The 20,100-nt window shown below is 42.4% G+C and overlaps 1 protein-coding gene across 1 annotated transcript in view; it reads right to left on the bottom strand.

Annotated features, from left to right (window-relative positions):
* Positions 1 to 20,100, bottom strand: part of rims1a (regulating synaptic membrane exocytosis 1a) — a gene marked incomplete at both ends in the record, with an annotated part of 107,261 nt that overhangs the window by 21,860 nt on the left and 65,301 nt on the right. Inside the window, 10 exon segments of the mRNA XM_083775867.1 lie at positions 2,369 to 2,428; positions 3,062 to 3,163; positions 4,555 to 4,720; positions 7,007 to 7,063; positions 7,223 to 7,376; positions 10,640 to 10,811; positions 11,500 to 11,630; positions 12,221 to 12,336; positions 13,241 to 13,287; positions 16,042 to 16,059. Of these exon segments, the coding sequence (XP_083631993.1) occupies positions 2,369 to 2,428; positions 3,062 to 3,163; positions 4,555 to 4,720; positions 7,007 to 7,063; positions 7,223 to 7,376; positions 10,640 to 10,811; positions 11,500 to 11,630; positions 12,221 to 12,336; positions 13,241 to 13,287; positions 16,042 to 16,059 (1,023 nt within the window).

The raw sequence follows: 20,100 nt of genomic DNA, 5'->3' as shown, positions 1-20,100 counted from the left end.
CTGCTTCTTTTCACCTGACAAGAGGGGAATTTCCCCGGCCGGACGTAGCGCGTGGAAGGGACACGTTATTCCGACCAGTTCCTTTCCCCTCCATCAGGCGCCCCGGCTGTCCAGGGGGAGGTAGTTTTAGAGACCAGGATTACGGCATGTTTTTGTGAGGGTATCTACCCTAGGGGACACGGGGAGAACATGCAAACTCCACACAGAGAGGCCCTATCGCCAACCCCCCCCCTCGGGTATGGGCACTGATGACGCGGAGGAGGGAACACGCCGCCAGTGCCCACAGCGTCCCCAGCGGGAATCGAACCCAGGACCTTCTAGCTGTGAGGCGACAGCACTACCAACTGTGCCACCGTGCCCTCTTTCAACCTGGTGTCCACATTTTGGGCATTACATTATTGTGAAAAACTAAACAAAAAAGATCATTATTGAAAATAGCAGAACTAACATGACACGTTGTGGGCCAGCTGATTTTTTTGTTTGTTTGTTTTTTGCCATCTACACTCTACAGTATGGTAATTTGGGGTGCCTGTCATGGTAACGTTTTGGAACCCCTGCTGTAGATGACAGATTAGAGCCCCTAATCACAACATCACCTGCTTGTTTCTGCTCTTGGTTTCTCATCTATCCTGTCTACATTAAAAACAAATCTTTACAAAAAGGTCTTGAGATAGGAGTGATGCGTTTGTTTTTCTTACATTATAACTAGGGCCGTCAATGGGATTATTAAACCTTACCTTACCTTCTACCTTAAAGGAATTAAACAATTCCTTTAAGGTAGATTTTGAAAAGATAAGGAAAATATTTTTTGTATTAATCGTGATTAATTAACTATGTAAAATAATGTGATATATTCACGATTGAAGCATTTGATCACTTGACAACACAAATAAATTAACTCAAGTGTCCACATGCGCGTGAGTGTAGAAGCAGAGAGGTTCTCAGCACTACTGACACTCTTAAAAATACCAAAATACCTTTTTCAACACATCAGCAGTCTAGTTAGGGACAGCATTACTTATTATTTGATTTGTTCCTAAAAACATACCCATAGCATAGGAAATGCTGTCCTCTCCCTGCAGATAACAGTCAAATCCAGAATGCGAACATCGTTATTTTAGAGTTACTGCACAGATGTGACTGTGCAGTAACGAAGATGTGATTATCATGATTTGTTTTTGTTTTTTTGGCAATTTTTCTGACATGCTTATCCAGCACAGTTTACAATGAAAGAGCAGGCTCGGTGTTCATTCTGCTTCTTGCTCAAGGACACTGTCAGCCAGGGTACACAGCATGGACTATACGTACAAGTCTATTAACCTACTGCCTTTAAAACATCGTGTTCACAGCAGCCAACATTGAGCTGTCCCCTTACTGGACACAGGAATGCGGATGAAAAATTGGCATTTATTTTCTGTAACTAACTTATCTGTTTGAGGGAGTGTTAGATCAAAGGGCTATGTGGCACTGGTGCAGACATGATTAGAAAGGTGTTTAGGAAACCTTTTGCTTTAACCTCCCCTGTCTGTCAAAGTAATGGAATGCAGGGTACACTGCACAAGTTTGAGACTCCATTTAACTCGATTTGACAGGACAAACACTTCTTTGAGGGGGTTTTATTTTCTATTCAGAATCTTTGTGACATTTGGAGTGGCTTTGAAGATGGGAAGCCACAGTTTGACAAAGTTTGGGGGATGGAAATGCAGACCTTACAAAGGCATGGTGCTGTAGTGCCCTCCAGTGGTTTTAGAAAGAGTGGCAGGACTCAGTGACTGAACTCATTATATTCCATTGAGTGTGATGGATAAAACGCCTGACTTGAACGCAACACACGCACACACACAAAGACTAAGAGTCCCTCCATACAGACACCTCTACATCTGAATGGAGGCTGAAATATTAAACCAGGCTTCTATCTACTATGTTTTGATGACGATGAGATTGATCAAAGAGTCATATGATCAGATGGTGATCATATTACGGTCATCATAACGTGTCACAGAAGGCAGAGTGTATGCAGATCCACAGTCCAACCAAACAATTGAGAAATCATAAAGAAAAAGGAGGGGTTTAGTTAGTGAAATTAATTTGGTTGGAACTTGGCCATGCATGACACATGACTGCACAGTAAAAGTGTTCATTCAATTCCGAGTTATTAAATTAACGTTCCGGATTAAGCTGTGTTGAGTCAAAACAACCCCACACACACACACACACACACACACACACACACACACACACACACACACACACACACACACACACACACACACACACACACACACACACACACACACACACACACACACACACACACACACACACAAAACAAATGTACAGTCACCAATGTCGTGATTTGCTGGTTTACCTGGTGTGTAGGCACTCAGCACTTTTGCCCCGCATTGATTGGTGGATCATGATGACCTCACTGTGGGTTACCATGGGGATGGGTGACACATGAGGAAAATCAACAACGGAGGCGAGGACCAGAGGACAGGAAGAGAAGGTGAACAGGAGAGAGAAGCCACTGCTGTACTAATAGCTTGTGTACGCACGCATGCACACACACACACACACACACGCACGCACGCACGCAGGCACGCACGCACGCACACAAAAGTTAAGGGATAGCATTAGCAATGGGGGACTAGCAAAGGGGAAGTAATGGATAAAGTGAATAATTCAATTCTTGATTGAACAAATGTGTCACTCTCACAGAACCACATGGGCACATTCTGCCTACAAGCCTTCTGCTGTTCAACACATTGTCATGGTCTCTGACTCGCACACACACACACACACACACACACACACACACACACACACACACACACACACACACACACACACACACACACACACACACACACACACACACACACACACACACACACACACACACACACACACACACACACACACACACACACACACACACACACACACTCTGACTTAAACTGACGACAGCTTAGACGACTCCTGGAGAGAGACTGAATGAGAGTTAGATACAGTATAAGCAGTGCACACGCACATACACACATGCACACACCCACACACACACCTGTCATCCAGGTATTCCTCTTGCTGGGGACCTCTGGTTGCGTGGTGGTAACGGGTAGGAGAGCGCGATCGACGGCTTTGAGGAATCTCGTCGTCTAGACTCCTGCAAGTCAGCCAGAGAGGAGAGAGAGAGAGAGAGGATCAACAGACGGATAAACAATCAGTGGCGAGGCCTGGGCCGTGGCTCAGCGGTCCAGGCACCTTGGCCGGTAGCCCGAGTCTGGCAGTGTGCCGCGGGTTCGACTCCCGATGGCCTTCACTGCATGTCACTCCCCCCTCTCTCTCCCCCATTTCCTGTCAGCCTACTGTCTGTCCCTCTATAAAAAATATAAAATAAAAATGACGAAAGCCGCAAAAGAACCCATAAAAAACAAAAAACAAAACAATCAGTGGTGAAATGGAACGGCCTCGAAACCAGTGTCAAACTGACAACCAATCAGAGTTATTTTATACAGCAGACAAAGGCATGTCTATTAGAAAAGGTTCCCTTAGAGAAGTCTAAGAAGGTTAACCCTTTCTGGGCGGGAACCCCTTTTGGTGTTTTAACTAAGCATTATGTTATACTTTAGCTATTGAAAAATAGCAGATCGGAAGGGATCTGGGAGTTCCAGTCTACCTCAACTTGTTCTATGGACTGGAGAGAGCATTGTTGGAAAAATATTATTAGATATTTTAAGACCCCGTATCAGGAAAAATACAAAGGGGATGATAGGCCGTGCTGGAGGCAGTGTGGGGCAAAGAAAGCCAACCAAAAAGAAAAATAGCAGATCTACAAGCTCATAGATCTACAAGCTCATAGACCACTTAGTGGCACGCTACAATCTTGTAGCTCTGCTATTTTTGAAAAATCGTAAAAATGCGGCACAAATCTATATCTAATATATATTCTTTCAGAGCGAACGTTTTTTTTATTTTGTCAGGCCTAAATGGGTTTTATATATGTACAGTACTGTGTATTTACGTCATGTGTTTTGTATTGTAATGTATTTCTAACGTATTCATCTGAAAACTGTGAGAGGACCTCAATAGAAAGAAGTCCCAGGAACTTCCTGTGCAATCGTCAAACTGCTTTTCAAATAAATAGAAAACAAAAACAAAAGAAACCCCCCAGATGCATTTTTACACCCTCAGAGTTCAATGAACACTCTGGACTACGTTGTTTAATGAAACGCTTAGACAGACTGTTGGCTGTGTGCTGGAGTTATAGACGCACTTTGTAGATTGGCTATTTTCGGTGTGCGACACTGGTGCGCAAAAAGTGAAAATCAGGCTAAAGCAATGCGGGGAGCACTGTCTGTTCTGCACCACAGCAGGCCAAGTAAACGCAGCCAACACACACTGCCATTTCAGCAGTACTGTCTGTCTCTGGAGACAGAAAGAAATAACACACACTCTATAATATAGGTAATATACAAGTAATCCTCAAATATAGGATAGGCCCCTAATATGTCTCCTTTGAGAATCAGATCCTATACTCTCCATACAGTACTGTACCTCTGTGCGGGGACGTTGGAAGGTCGCGAGCGGGCACGTTCCTGCTCCTCTCGATGAGGGGACACCGATCGCGAGCGGAGGTGGTGGCTGGGTGTCCTCTGCTGCTCGGGGACCTCCAGGGTGGAGGCGGGCTCCCGGTGCCTCTCCCGACCATGCCCGTCTACTGCTGGGCACCAAACCAATGCACATGTACACACATCACATGCACGCACACACACACACACACACACACACACAGGCACAGAGAGTGCACACACATTGACGGACAGATATGAATTTTCACGCACACATAAAGAAAAAAGGACACAAGGTATGTAATTATACAACTTGTTGTAGGAAGAAATTGCCATTGAAGAAGTCCCACTTTTTATACGTTAGCTGCACTTTGAGTTCACCCAGAAGAGGAACTGTTTGCTCAATCTATTGGTTCTAATGCAGAATAGCTGCAGGCCAAGGGAACAGCTTGCATGACTATTAATGTATTAAGGGTAAAGGGACTTCTTTAATGCGTACACTACAAGATCCTGAGTGTCAATTGAGTGTAGTTAATTGACATTGATTTTGCAGTGTAGTATAAACTATATATAGTATACAGTCTCAGGATAGATGCAAGCACAATAGCTAGCACTCTGTTCTAGTTGAGAGTCAAGTATCTCATCATGGCAGATGAATCAGGAGATACCATGCCAAAGTTTCACTTTGCCAACACACAACACCAAACCAGGCCTTCTGACATAGTGTAGTGTAGTCGCATGTGAACAATAACTGTCCAGACACAGAAAACGTTAATCAATACCCACATTTAATTTCATGGTCTTTGTGTGAAAACCAAACAAATATATATTGGAAAATGTTACTTTCCTTTCAGGTGAAAAGGGAAAGGTAAATTGTATGCGACTATGGATAAATATGATTTTGTTCTTTCATGTCATTACCGAGACATTGATAACTTTGGCAGGGGAGTGGGCGTAGTGTTGGAAAGTGATCAAGATTATCTACCATTAATGCATCCTCATGCATGGAAATTAAAAGGTAATCGGTTAAAATAATGGTTTGTATTGTTCCATTCTTATCTTACACTCTCACTCTTCAAGTCAGACCCTCAACACACACACACACACACACACACACACACACACACACACACACACACACACACACACACACACACACACACACACACAGTCACACACACACACACACACACACACACACACACACACACACACACACACACACACGTCAGTTAGCATTGTACAAAAAGAAAAACGACGGTGGGGCTAGCTAGTTGTTCAACCAAGCAAACACCTAGCCCTAACCCCAAATGACATCATGGAGTGTGTTGGAGACTTCTTCTCCAAGTTCATTGTTCTACTACTGCAGAACAATGCCTCATGGGAACACGGCTCCAAGGCATGGAGGCTGAACTACAACCTCCCAGGCCGACAACCCATGATGATGAATGCCCTGCAACACACAGCGTTTCCCACTTGGAACGTTATCTGTAGAGGCTGACTGACTAGTCATATAGAGGCCTGAGGCAGATTCTACGAATGTTTTCTAAACCCTGACAGTTTTCTGAAAAAACCTATGTTTCTATATTAGTGGTGCTCAAACTTTTTCATGTGAAGGACCCCCAGAATTATATAGATTCGGCCGCCGGCCCCCATCTGAAAACATGTTCCAAGAACTGAAGCAAAGACAATAGTTAAAAATGTTCTGTGAAATAAAACAGGTTTATGAAAATAGTAATATGAACACATACAGACGAACTGAGCCTAATTCTCTCACTCCAATACACAGCAAGTGTAAACCAAAGGCCAACACAGTAAAACTGAAATTCAGTTTAAGTTTCATTGTTTGTATTAAATGAGTTAGAATCTAATTTAATTCATTTAAATGTTATATAAAAAAATCATGTTCTCAATTTTTTTTGTTTAGTTTAGTTTTAAGTCCAGGTAAACCATAATGCCTGGCGACCCGAGGGCCATATGTCGCCCCCACCTCCACTTAATGTGGCTCACAGGTTCATATCGGAAATATATATAAAGATATATTATTGATTTCAGCTGTTACAATTCGAAGAGTAGGAAAAAACTGGAATCCCGCACACTGTCTTCACTTACAGAATTGTATTTAAGCAGCGGCGTTTCGGTCGGTCAGACCTTCATCAGGCAAGAAATTATAGCAAAAATTGCCAATCTACAAGCTCAGAACGTGCCAGACAGTATAATACGGCCCTCTGGAATGAGTAAGGAAATATAGTGGCCCTCTGGAGTGATTGTGGAAATATAGTGGCCCTCTCTCCTTCATCAAAGTTGCCCACCCCAGACCAAGGGAATGCTTGCTCATCTTTCCAACTCCAACCTGCCCTCTACCACCACTACAAATAACACACTGATGTGGGAACACTGTGTGTGTGCAATACTCTAACGGTTAGGGCCTAACCCACCTTTACACACAACTGTTGAACCCTCATCAAACTCAGGGTCTGTTACACGCTGAGAACCTACACAACCATAGACACACACACACACACACAAACACACACACACAAATAATTATAGACACACACAGTACAGACACATGAGGAATACATACAGTAGTCATGTACCTGTACACACACCTGGACAAAGACATACGATTTGTACCCCCCATGCAGACTTACGTTGTAGCTTCTTGCTGGGGGTGTCGGCGTGTGTGTGTCTGCGGGCCAGGAATGGAGAGGGTCTGGGCAGGGGGATGGAGGACACATCGTGGGTCTGCAGGGGGTACCAGTGGGGCTGGTCGTCTAACGGCGCCGTCTCCAACTCAATCAGGACCTGACATATGAGACAAGCCAGCGGTGGTGGGAAAAGGACTTGAATTGCTCACTTAGGTAAAAGTGCGTGCGTGCGTGCGTGCGTGCGTCACACATTCTGAATGACTGTTATGCCTATAAAGGGCTTTACATAACACGCCACGACAGAATAGTTGATCTCATAACAAAGGACATTTTACACTGTCTGAGAATGTACAAACATTCCTGTGTCCATGTTTCAACTCTGTACTGAAAATCCTGAAATCTTTGCACATCTCTCTGATGGCCGGGTTTCTGAAACGACCGCACTAGTGGAACGTGCGTATGGTTCTACCACAACGCCTCCCCTTTCACTGTGAACATAGATATTCAACATTGATGTGCCACGCAACTTTCCTTATAAGGCACTGAAATGAAGTGCAGCCTAGTAGTATAGGCCTTGTCCGAAGCGGCGCTGAAATTAAGTGCGGCCTAGTAGTATAGGCCTCGTCCGAGGCCTACAGGGCGGCCTGACCGGTCAATTAAAGAATGCTGAATTAACTAGCTTGTAATGGTAACTTTGACTGCGCAATAGCCTCCCATTTAACCTCCTTGTATACGCCTATATTTATCAACCCACAATCGAATGTTATGCTATTTAATTCACTTGCATAATGAGACAGTGTTTTCATATACAGTACGCCTACATTTACCTTGCCGACATCACTTAATTTAATTTAATAATATTTGTACTGCTGGATAGAAATGATATATATATATATATATATATATATATATATATATATATATATATATATATATATATATATAGGCAATTTAATTTATTTGATGCTGAAGTAGGCCTAGACATGTTTGTTTAATTATCGAAGTTTGATGCAGAGCGGATCAAAGAACACACCAAAAAAACTGGGGTTTCACTTCGCTTCCAACCCGCATCAAATAAATAACCCCCCCCTGGTGGTGGATGAATGATGAAAAACAGTTGGAGACGGGGAGAAGGCATATTTTAGATTGTTGTTACCGTGGATAGACGAAGCCCTCATCGAAATATGAGGACGAGTACATTAATCAATTGCTTGATCAGGTACCTGACGAAGACCCATAGGGGGTCGAAACGCTGTCATCTTAAATAAATACATTTCCTGTGGGAGCTCTAATGCGCCATGCCCAAAAGAACAGCGTGGTGCGGTGCGGTGAGAGAGAGAGAGGTGAGTGACGTGAGTCTATCGTTTAAATATATATGAATTTCAAAATTAAACAAACATTCGGGTGGTTCATGTTTGCGTAATGTGGCGTGCCTTTCCAAAAAAAATACATATACGCCATTAATACACTGCGCCATAGCTGTCGACAGCTTGTAGATTTGTTATTTTGGCCGCAGTCGAAACAGCAGCAAAATGAAGACAGCGCAAGGAGTTATATTATTCCTAAATGGGCTGTCACGGGTGATCAGATGATCTTAAAGGACAACTTTCGTTTTTTTCAACCAAGGTTCATGTTTTGGTTTGTTATTTGAGAAAGTAAAAGATGAGTGTTATTTTTTTTTCATTTGCTGCTTTTTGTTTTAGCGATTTTTGCTATTTTTGACAGGGGGGCGGGGCATTCGAAACTGGGGCTAAATATGTATTTTTTTACAAAATGTTATAGCGATTTATTATTTACTATAGTCCTACTAGACCCCAGGAAATTACATCCGGCCACAAAACATCACAGGATCTACTGAATGTGAAGGGGGGTACTATAGGGGGCTGCCATACTGTGTTGTATAGCTCAACATGTCAGTTTGTCACCCCCTTCACATTCCGTAGATCCATTCCTGTGTGGCCAGATGTAATTTCCTGGGGTCTAGTAGGACTATAGTAAATAATAAATAAAATAAATCGCTATAAAATTTAGTAAAAAATACATATTTAGCCCCATGTTCGAATGCCCCCGCCCCCTGTCAAAAATCACTAAAACGAAAGAAAGCAGCAAATGAATAAAAATTAACACTGATCTTTTACTTTCTCTAATAAGAATCTAAAACATGAACCTTGGTTGAAAAAAAACTAAAGTTGTCCTTTAAGAAATATATATAAAAAATATGGCAAGTTGGCTGAAGTTCTAGATGATGCTGAGATGAAAATATTAATTTAATTATGACATTTTTATATTGACATTGACTTTACACGAGAACGTTGTAAGGTATGGTTTGGGTCTCGAGAACAGGATTTTTGGGGGTGAAAACCCAACAAAGTGAAACCCCCTTCCAGAGTGGAAATCTTTGAGAACGCCATTTCCTCCCGTCTCCATGTAAACGGTGAATCCGCAAAATGTGTGACAGCATGGCTCACAACGCATATAATGTTACATTGATGCAGAGCCATATGATATAATAAGTTCCTATACAATGAGCAAGCCTCCTCGCCTTCAAAGCGCCGCTCATCAGCGATGGTGGATGTAAAATGGTGTAAATAAAAGGCCTTGTTGTGAAAGGCGGCAGCAGCATTTATGTAGCCTAATCCTAATGTATAGTATAATGTAAAATAATGAAAGCAGGCAGAAACGGCCACAACTTCGTTGTAGTCTGGAAGTGTCATTCAAAAGCCTGATAGGGTTGCGTGCTCTAGTCTAGGTTTTTTTATGTCTATACGTCGTGTTTCCCAAAAAAGGACATAGTGCCCGATTGGCTGCCAAGCAGCCAATTAGGCAGCAGACAGGCTTCTGTGTGCGGCCTGGAGGGCATGTGCGGCACTAGAAGTCTTACACTAAACGTGTTTGAGAAACCCGGCCAAAGTCAATGAAGAGAACAGATCCGTTTCCATCCTTGGCCTGCACCTTTGATTCTAGCTTAGAGGAAGCCTTTAGAACCAAAGTCATTAAATACCAGCCGCTCCTCCAGACCATCATAGAGCTAGGCTATTTCAATCTACTTGTGTTTATCTTCAGCCTAGGACATGTACATAGGTTGGTTGTAAGAGGCTTCCAACAACTTGGGGTGCCAAAAAAAGCAGCTAAACGGCTTGCACAATTCTGTGCAATCTCTTCTACTATCGGTAGCCGCCAAATATGGCGAAGACGCTGTTACTTGTACCCCTGAAGGGTGTGTGGGTATTTGCCCAGGATTTGCTGATTGCACTCTGTACAGCACCTTGTAAATATTTGTGTCCTTGGATTGTATCTCTTATGTGGACATAAATAAATGATTAAAGTGTGTGTGTGTGTGTGTGTGTGTGTGTGTGTGTGTGTGTGTGTGTGTGTGTGTGTGTGTGTGTGTGTGCGTGCGTGCGTGCGTGGGTGCGGTACCTCTCCCATGAAGGTGCTGTCCTCCTCTGGTAGTCTGGACTGGTCCCAGACCGTTAACTCCAGCATGTGGTTCCTGAAGTCCCTGCGGTGGATGTGTGGGTACACGAAGGTCTGGTTCCACTTGGGTTCTCCTGTCTTCTTCACCGTTTTGGTTCTCCGCTTGCTCTTATCGCTGTGTGGGACACAAGCATGCATGAGTAGTACACAGACACACGTGAGTAGTAAATATGGAGATCAAAGCTTTGCAAAGACTCGCTGCTCCGCGGCTGCACTAAAATGAGCTCTCCTCTCCATGAATGAATGAAATACCAAAACAGTATGCCATTTCCCCATTGAAATAAGAGTTGTTCCTATCGATCGGTGGCCGATCATAATCGGCCGATCACCGATCCCGTCGCAACATTCGCTGATACGCAAATCCGATCAAAAAAGCTAAAAGCTCCCAAAAAATGGGGAAGTATGCATTCTTCCAGGTGCTTCAAACCCCAGTGATCAACTTCCATTGAAATGAATAGCTGGGGGGGGGCGGGGCAGTCCGCCCTCTAGATTATAACTATCTATAAAACCATGGTGTGTGCGCTGTGCCGGCTTGTGTGTGTGTGGGCAATGGGCATGTCTTTATGTGGCACATGTGTGTCTCCAGTTTGTGTTTAATTGTAGTTGGTTGCATATGTGTTGCAATCATCTGCAGCTGTTTACACTATGCCGTGCTCATACATACTGTACATGGACAAGCACACACTGCAGATCTACAAACCCACAACGTGTGGAGTTGTCGACGTGCGAGCGTGCACACACACACACACACACACACACACACACACACACACACAGTATGTTTAGCAGTGTTTTTGCTGTACCTCCGGTCAGGAAGGAAGTACATTTTCACGTAGGGGTTTCTGGGCCGGCCGTCCATTCGAAGAAGAAACTCCGTCCCCTGCATTACGTTGACGATCAGCTGGTGACCCACTTTATCATACCACAGCTTCACCTGGAGGGCACACGCACACACACGCACAGTCACACGCACGCACACACACACACACGCACAGTCGCACGCACACACACACACATGCACAGTCGCACGCGCGAGCACACACACACACACACACACACACACACACACACACACACACACACACACACACACACAGTTGTATATTATGTATATGAAAGCAGACCCACCACCAGTGTTGACACCAGGGTTCACAATTTGATTTAATTAGTCATATTTATTTAGAATAAAATTCCAGTTATTTTTAGTCATATTTTTGTCATTTGAAATGTTATACTTCTATAGTCTAGTTTTAGTCCAAATATTTTAGTCGACTAAATGTACAGTTGATTTTGTTGACAAAAAAAAAGGATTTTGGCGGTGCCATGGTGGCGTCGAAATGGCCGATTTTACACTTGCATGTTGCATGAACGTAGATTGTTGCGCGCTAAAAATAGCTGATCTAATGATGAACAGTTTTGGTCTTAGTTGGAGTCTAGGAAATCAACACTGCCCACCACTGTACAATACATACACATACACTCACAGAGAGTTGTCCACTGTACAATACATACACATACACTCACAGAGAGTTGTCCAGGCATGAGTTGCGGTGCGTCTCGCAGCATTCCAGGACTGGACGGAGACAGGACAGATATGGACGGCCTTTCCATCTTCTGGGACTCAAAAGAACTGGAACCTGCTGCCAGAGCCACAGCACACGCACACGCACACGCACACGCACACACACACACACACACACACACACACACACACGAGAAGTTCAAATGAGTGTTGCAGCAAACATAGATTTGTAATTAAAGTCGTGAGTCAGTAAGGATGTGTGGCTTGTTAGAGGTGTTCAATCAAGTTACATCCTCGTTTGGTCAATGAAATCAGAAAACTTTAGCTGTGTGTGTGTGTGTGTGTGTGTGTGTGTGTGTGTGTGTGTGTGTGTGTGTGTGTGTGTGTGTGTGTGTGTGTGTGTGTGTGTGTGTGTGTGTGTGTGTGTGTGTGTGTGTGTGTGCGCGCGCGTGCGCGTGTGCGTGCACGTGCACGTGTGTGTAAACAAAAACAGGGCGAGAGCACAACTAGGAAAAAACAAAAAGAAGATATTGAAGGTACAGTTATAGAGAGAGGAAGAGTGTAAGGGAGAGAGACAAAAAGAAAGAGTGACAGAGACAAACAGAGACAACAATGACACACAAAAAGAGACAGACAAACATACACACAGATAAACAGACTAACAAACAGAGATGTAGACAGACAGACAGACAGACAGACAGACAGACAGACAGACAGACAGACAGACAGACAGACAGACAGACAGACAGACAGACAGACAGACAGACAGACAGACAGACAGACACACACACACACACACACACACACACACACATTAACAGACAGAAATAAGGAAGGACAGAGACAGACCTACATTTTGACAAAAATAAGGACAGGGACAGACAAAGATACCAGACAAAAGTATAGAGAAGAAACAGAGAGACACATACTGTACGCCCACAAAAAACAGACAGACAATTATAACTAGAGTAAATAAATCATAAAACAGACACTCAGACAGGCAATTCAGAGGAGATACGTACTAGATTCTAGAGGGGGGTGGGATGTGTCTGGTATTCTTGGGATATCACTGAAAAGACAAACAGTAGAGACATCCTGTCAATAACTGTGATATCTGACTGGGCCAGATCTGAGCGAGCATACGGTTCTACAAAGTCAAGATCCAGAGCATTCATTTCACTCTGAGATTGTAAAACATTATGTGTTAATTAACACAAATTGCGTCATTTAACTCAGAGTAGTGTAACTGTAAACATTTACTTGTAAGGGTCCACTTTTACACTCTCAGAGTTAAAGTAACGCTGAAATCTAATTGCATTTAAAGGCACAGGCACGCATGCATTACGGATGTATTAGCTAGAGACCTCTGCAGTTAGAGAAAGGTTATTGCAATTGAAGGTTATTTTGACTTTCAGGTCAAAATGTGATTTAGGCTAAAGGTCATGAGAAAGTACACAGCAAAATCATCAGTGTTCATTTATGCACTTGTGACTTCTGAGTGTGTACAAAACTCTAAACGGATCCTTGGCAGGTCCATTTGGTTCCATTCTGTACAATCTCAGAGCTAAATTAACACCTGAGGATTTTACAGTGTAGAGAGATGAGAGAGGAACTGAGCTGTTATGAATGCAGTGTTTTCCAGAGGTACATGTAGTGGTCCAGCACACTTTTATACAGTGCCTGATTCATACTTTATCGTTAGACAAAGTCGCTTGCTAAAGAAATAGCCCATCTATCATTCTACACGCTAATAAATGTCTATTTTCTGCGACTTTTCTGTTTTTGCACACAAGGCTGAGGTTATCAAGCTCATGTATTGTTGTTATGGCCCATGAGGAATGTCTGATCGGCCAGTAGTGGTCACATCCAGTTCAATAACGTGTTGTCTTGTCTATAACCACTGTAAATAACCCATAAATCACTGGAAAACACTGGAATCCGTTGTTTCACAAGTTAAGTAGCTGTCGGCCATTCCTGCATGCCTCCGTGTCTAAGGTGTCAATGGTAAACCAGCATGATCAAATGAATGGTAGGCAGCTGTTGAGCCCATTCCAAAAACAGAAAATAAATGAATCGACCGTTTTCACAAGCATGGCCAAAATAGTCAATTTCCTCTTAGTAGAATTTTTTGTTCTCACCATTGCCAACAATTTGAACCGCATGAACTCTAGCTTCCCATTTTTGGCCATGTCATACTACAGCCCGATAGTCCATACATATTACACTACTACTGTTTTGAGTGACCGAGACGGAGGCGTGGCTTTCACTAGTATTGTGTACAGAATTGCCAATAGGCTATGTGCTATTTTACCGACCACCGTGTCTAGGTGAGATCTGGCTTGACATTATTTACGATTCTGTGCTATTGGGTTACAACTCGGACGGGGCTGAGTCGGCTCTACCGAACTTCACAACGTTCGACATGGACACTCACGCTCTTTAGTGCGCTCTGTGGTGTCTCGTGGCTCAAGTTCGCTTGAGACGGCGGCCCCTCCATCACAGATTTCAGCGGAATATGTACGGATTTGGGGGTTTTCTAGGCATGTATACAGTGCTATTTCACCGTGTTTGGGTGAGACTGGGTTGCATACTAGTCAAAGGGATTTGGTGTAGAGGTTAAAGGGAAGGGACCAATGGCCCTATCTTGCCTCACCCCTTCCCTTTTCCCTAAACGTATTAGCCATTTCTTACTATTTTAAAATAGTTCACCTAGCCGATCTACATCAACACGTTATGAGCTTGTAGATCGGCTATTTTAATCATTTAAAAAGGTGTTTCAAAATAGTAAAATATGGCAAATAAGATAAGGGGTAAGGGGTGGCACAAGATATAGCCCCAAATCTAGACCCCTGGCAGATCAAGAAAGTATGGTGGGTTTAAGTGATTAAGAGGCCTACATTCTGTCGTCTTAGATTCTGTCTGTAATCATTTAAAGCATAAGACAGTATAGGTGTTGTTATTGACATTATGTACATATTTCTGTTTATTTTGTCAATAACAAAATCTTAACTTTAGTTAGGCTAACGGCAATTCCTCTGGACAGTATATGTAAATGACTACTGCGATATTGAAACAAAACAAGTGATCACAGACAGAATCGGAGGCAGAAAGTTGGCTTCTAAACAAAGCTGGTAACGGTATGATAAATAAAAACATATATATAATCTACTAAGATGGAATGGAAGACAGACTGCAATGTTTGTGAAAAAGGCCAATTAAAACTAAATATTTGTTAATGTACAGTAGCCCATCCTCCCAACTTCAGTTATAGTGTGTTTGGAAGAATATCACTGAATGCACCAGATTTAAGACATCAAATACTGTAGGAATAACACTTGGCCTCTTTTGGATACAGAAGTCATTCACAGCAATGAGAAAGGACACAATACAATCTTGTGTAAAACCTTGTTATTTAACTCTGAGAATGAACAAATAATAATGGATTTGGTCTCATTAATAGAACCAATGGGAACCTACGGGTCTAAGACGGATTTGGTTTCATTAATAGAACCAAACAAACCCTACGGGTCCATAATGCATTTGGTTTCATATGTTCAGACTCAGGTTTAAACACTCAAGATTTGACTCTGGATAGATCTATAGCACCACAAAGAGTTAAAAAGCCCTTTGTTGATTTAGAAAAAGGGTCTGCAAAATGACCATCTGTAGTCATTTTTCTAATCACAATTTGGCTTCCCATTCGCACAAGTGAGAGAGACACAAGTCCCATGTTGTTGTGAATGAGAATGTGTGAAGTATGTGAGGAGTGTGAAGTATGGGAGGATTAGGGATTCCTAATGCAATGGGCTGTTTATTTACTTACTGATATTTTCTATACACCCTTCGCAAGTGTTTGGAGAGAAATTAATACGTTCAACTTTTTTTCCCCCTCATGAAGGAGCACATTAGATTAGAAGAATGATCATATAGAAACCAGATGCTTAAGGAAAATAATGCATATCTTTTAAGATAAAATCCTTTCTCAAAGTAAGGCTTAAAAAGGGCAACTTGGCCAATATTTAATGTTAATCATATCGTTCTATTTCGAGGAGGACATGTGAAAATGTGATATAACACTTCACAAAATGTTCTGTGTCGAGAGCTTGCCCTGGAAAGTCACTGCCAGCCTACATAAAATGATGCGTTTCAATTTCAATGGCCCCTTTTACACAGCCTGTTCAAGGCGAAAATGTTGCCCCATCATTCCGCCTCGCTATTCTGTGTAAAAAGTATGGACACAGAAGGGGGGGGGGGTCATTGTTGTGCCACTTTTGAGTCGACAGTGGAGGTAGTCTAGTCACATAGCTGAGTCTGTGTTAAAGGGCCAGCCGGTACAGCAGGACGGAAAGAGGTGTGATATCTAAGGCACCTTTCTGCAATGAGCCGCTCCTTTCGTCTGTTCAATTTATCATCATTGCTATTTTCACAACCTGTTGTTTCAGATCCGGGTGGACGATTTGTGTTTGTTACAGCAACATTATACAACACCCCAGTCATCCTGGCTAACGTATATGGTCCAAATTGGGATAATGAGAACTTTTTTCAAACATTGTTTGCTAAATTACCTGATATGTCGACACACTACCTCCTATTGGGGGGGGATTTTAACTCCTGGATTAACCCAGAGTTGGATAGATCATCTTCCAGAACTAGTGTGCCCTCGAGGTCTGCCAAAGTCATTCAGGCTTTTATGAATGAGTTCAATGTCTTAGATCCCTGGCGCTTTTTGAACCCACTTGGTAAACGATACAGCTTCTTTTCCTCTGTTCATCAATCGTACTCCCGTATTGATTATTTTTTGATGGATAACCGATTGGCTCCAATGTTACACTCTTGCAACTATGAAGCAATAGTACTATCGGACCACGCTCCAGTGGTTCTTGAACTGCATTTTCGAGAATATGATAATACACCTCCCCCCTGGCGCCTAAATAGTCGGTTATTGTCCAGTGAAACTTTTGTAAATTTTGTTAATAGCCAAATTGATTTATTTATTTCGATCAATCAGACACCTGGGATTTCAGCATCCCTACTGTGGGAGACATTAAAGGCATATTTAAGAGGTGAAATAATTTTGTATAGTGCATTTGAGAGTACATTTAGGAAGCAGCAAATGTGTAGTTTGGCTAAACAAATAAGTCAATTGGATAGTATACATTCCACTCAACCCTCACCTGATCTTTATAAAGAACGTATTTCTCTCCAAGCTAAATTTGACATACTCTCCTCTGCTCACGTAGAGGACTTATTACTTAAATCTAGATCTAATTATTATGAACATGGGGATAAGGCTAGCAAGCTACTGGCTCATCAGTTACGACAGGCCTCTGCCTCCATCAGATCCCACAAGTTCGAACTCCTGCTGGTGTAACAACAGATCCTAAGCAGATTAACAAACAATTTAAACAATTTTATACTTCCCTGTATACATCTGAGCAAACCACTGATCCCTCTGCTTATGATATTTTTTTCAATTTATTGGACATACCCAAATTGAGTCCAGAGGTAGCTCGGAAGCTGGATGGGCCGGTCAGTATTGATGAGCTTAGAAGAGCTGCTAGTGGTATGCAAACAGGAAAATGCCCAGGTTTAGATGGTTATCCAGTTGAATTTTATAAGAAGTTTTTTGAGAAATTAGCACCTATTCTAATTGATATGTATACGGAATCATTTAATTCACAGTTTACCACCATCCCTCACCCAGGCTTCAATTTCATTATTATTTTGTTTGTTCAGAATCGATATTCATTTTTTAATATCAGGCGTCTCTTTAATGTTCTATATAGCCCCGCCCCCTCAGCTAGCCCGGAGGTTGTTATCTCGCTCGACGCAGCCAAAGCGTTTGACCGTGTGGAATGGGGGTACCTCTTTAGTACATTGGAGAAGTTTGGATTTGGGGTCAACTTTGTGTCTTGGGTGAAACTGCTTTATACATCTACTGCATCAGTAAGGACCAATAATACCCGTTCAGCACAATTCCCTCTGTATCGCTTGACCAGGCAGGGCTGTAATTTGAGTACATTTCTGTTCGATATCGCCATCGAACCGTTGGCTATTGCACTTCGATCAAGCCCTTGCATAACGGGTATAGTTAGAAATGGCACTGAGCAGCGAACATCCCTTTACATTGATTTACTTTTGTATATTTCTGACATATCTACGTCCATTCCGGCGATACTTGATATTTTCTCCTCATTTGGCCTCATCTCTGGTTATAAGCTGAATCTCGATAAAAGTGAGTTACTCCCATTAAACGCAGCCGCACGTAATTACCCGCTGAGCAATTTTCCATTTAAAATAGCTCTGAATGGTTTTAAATACCTTGGTATTCAGATTAGAGACAAGTTTGAAGATTTATTCAAATATAATTTTGGTACTTTACTGACTAGTTTCCAGGAAGATTTTGAACGGTGGTCTCTATTGCCTTTATCTCTTGCTGCACGGGTTAATTGTGTCAAGATGAATTCTCTCTCAAAGTTCTCTTTATCTTGTCCAGTGCCTGCCCATTTTTCTCCCCCTCTCTTTTTTTGATAAAATTGATCGCATGATCTCAGAATTTATTTGGAATAAAAAAGTTCCCAGGATCAGTAAAACATTATTCCAAAGACCCAAACCTCAGGGTGGGTTAGCCCTACCTAACTTTAGGTTTTATTACTGGGCAGCCAATCTTAGAATTTTGCAACATTGGCTGATGTTGGAGAAATCACCTTTACGTCCAACATGGATTGAGATGGAATCTTCCTCAGTAAGGCCTGCCTCGTTAACTGCTCTTATTCATACCCCTATTCGTTTTTCTCTTACCCCTTATTCTAAGAATATTATTGTCAAATCCACACTTAAAATTTGGAATCAATTCAGGCGCCACTTTGGTCTACAGGCCCAGTCCTTCCTTGCCCCAATAACAGCAAACCCTTTATTCCATCCATCTTTGAGTGATAATACCTTCTCTTTATGGTCATCACTTGGTATTACAAAGCTCAGTGATCTGTATATTGACAAGGTATTTGCCTCCTTTCAACAGCTGTCTGGGAAATATTCCCTTTCAAATCAACACTTCTTTCGATATCTTCAGATTCGCAGTTTTTTGCGTAGCCTTAACCCTGTATTTCCAAACCTTCCAGAGGCCACTGTGGTTGATTCCTTCTTAACTCCATTGTCGAGCACAAAGGGCCTAATATCGGTTATGTACAATTGTATTTTCTCTTTGCGGCTTACTTCAATAGAAAATATTAAGAACAGATGGGAAGAGGATTTAGGTGAATAAATCTCAGATGGTGATTGGGAAGATATTTTACGTCTTGTCCACTCTTCTTCCATTTGTGCGAGGCATGGGCTAATCCAATGCAAAATCATCCATCGTGTGCATTTCACTAAAGTTAGGTTATCCAAAATATATGGTGATATTGATCCCGTGTGATAGGTGTCGTTCGGCCCCTGCCACATATATACATATGTTTTGGTCATGCCCTTCTTTACATAGGTATTGGACTCGAGTAGTGTTGGGGTACCATTTGAACCAAATGTAATGACAGCTATTTTCGGAATCTCTTCCCCTGATCTGTTCCTGTCAAAATACGAAGCTCACTTGGTGGCCTTTACCACTCTCTTAGCTAGGCGTCTAATTCTGATGAAATGGAAGTCCTCTGCTCCCCCAACCCATCTCCACTGGATTAGAGACGTACTCCACTTTATTCAATTAGAAAAAATTAGATGTACCCTGAGAGGCTCGGTATCCAAATTTGAGGACACATGGGGCCCCTTCCTCGCACTAGTAAATGACTTGCAGTTTCAAGATATTCCAGATTGAATGAGTTTAATCCTGGATTTGAGCATGCTAGATTCCCGACGTAGCTGGGTTGTTCAGTATATTTATTATTAGGAG

Source organism: Protomyctophum parallelum (genome assembly GCF_964188405.1).
Source record: "Protomyctophum parallelum genome assembly, chromosome: 10".
In the NCBI taxonomy this organism is placed as follows: Eukaryota; Metazoa; Chordata; class Actinopteri; order Myctophiformes; family Myctophidae; genus Protomyctophum; species Protomyctophum parallelum.
The sequence above is the reverse complement of the archived record's forward strand: the minus strand, read 5'-3'. Positions and strand labels throughout refer to the sequence as shown.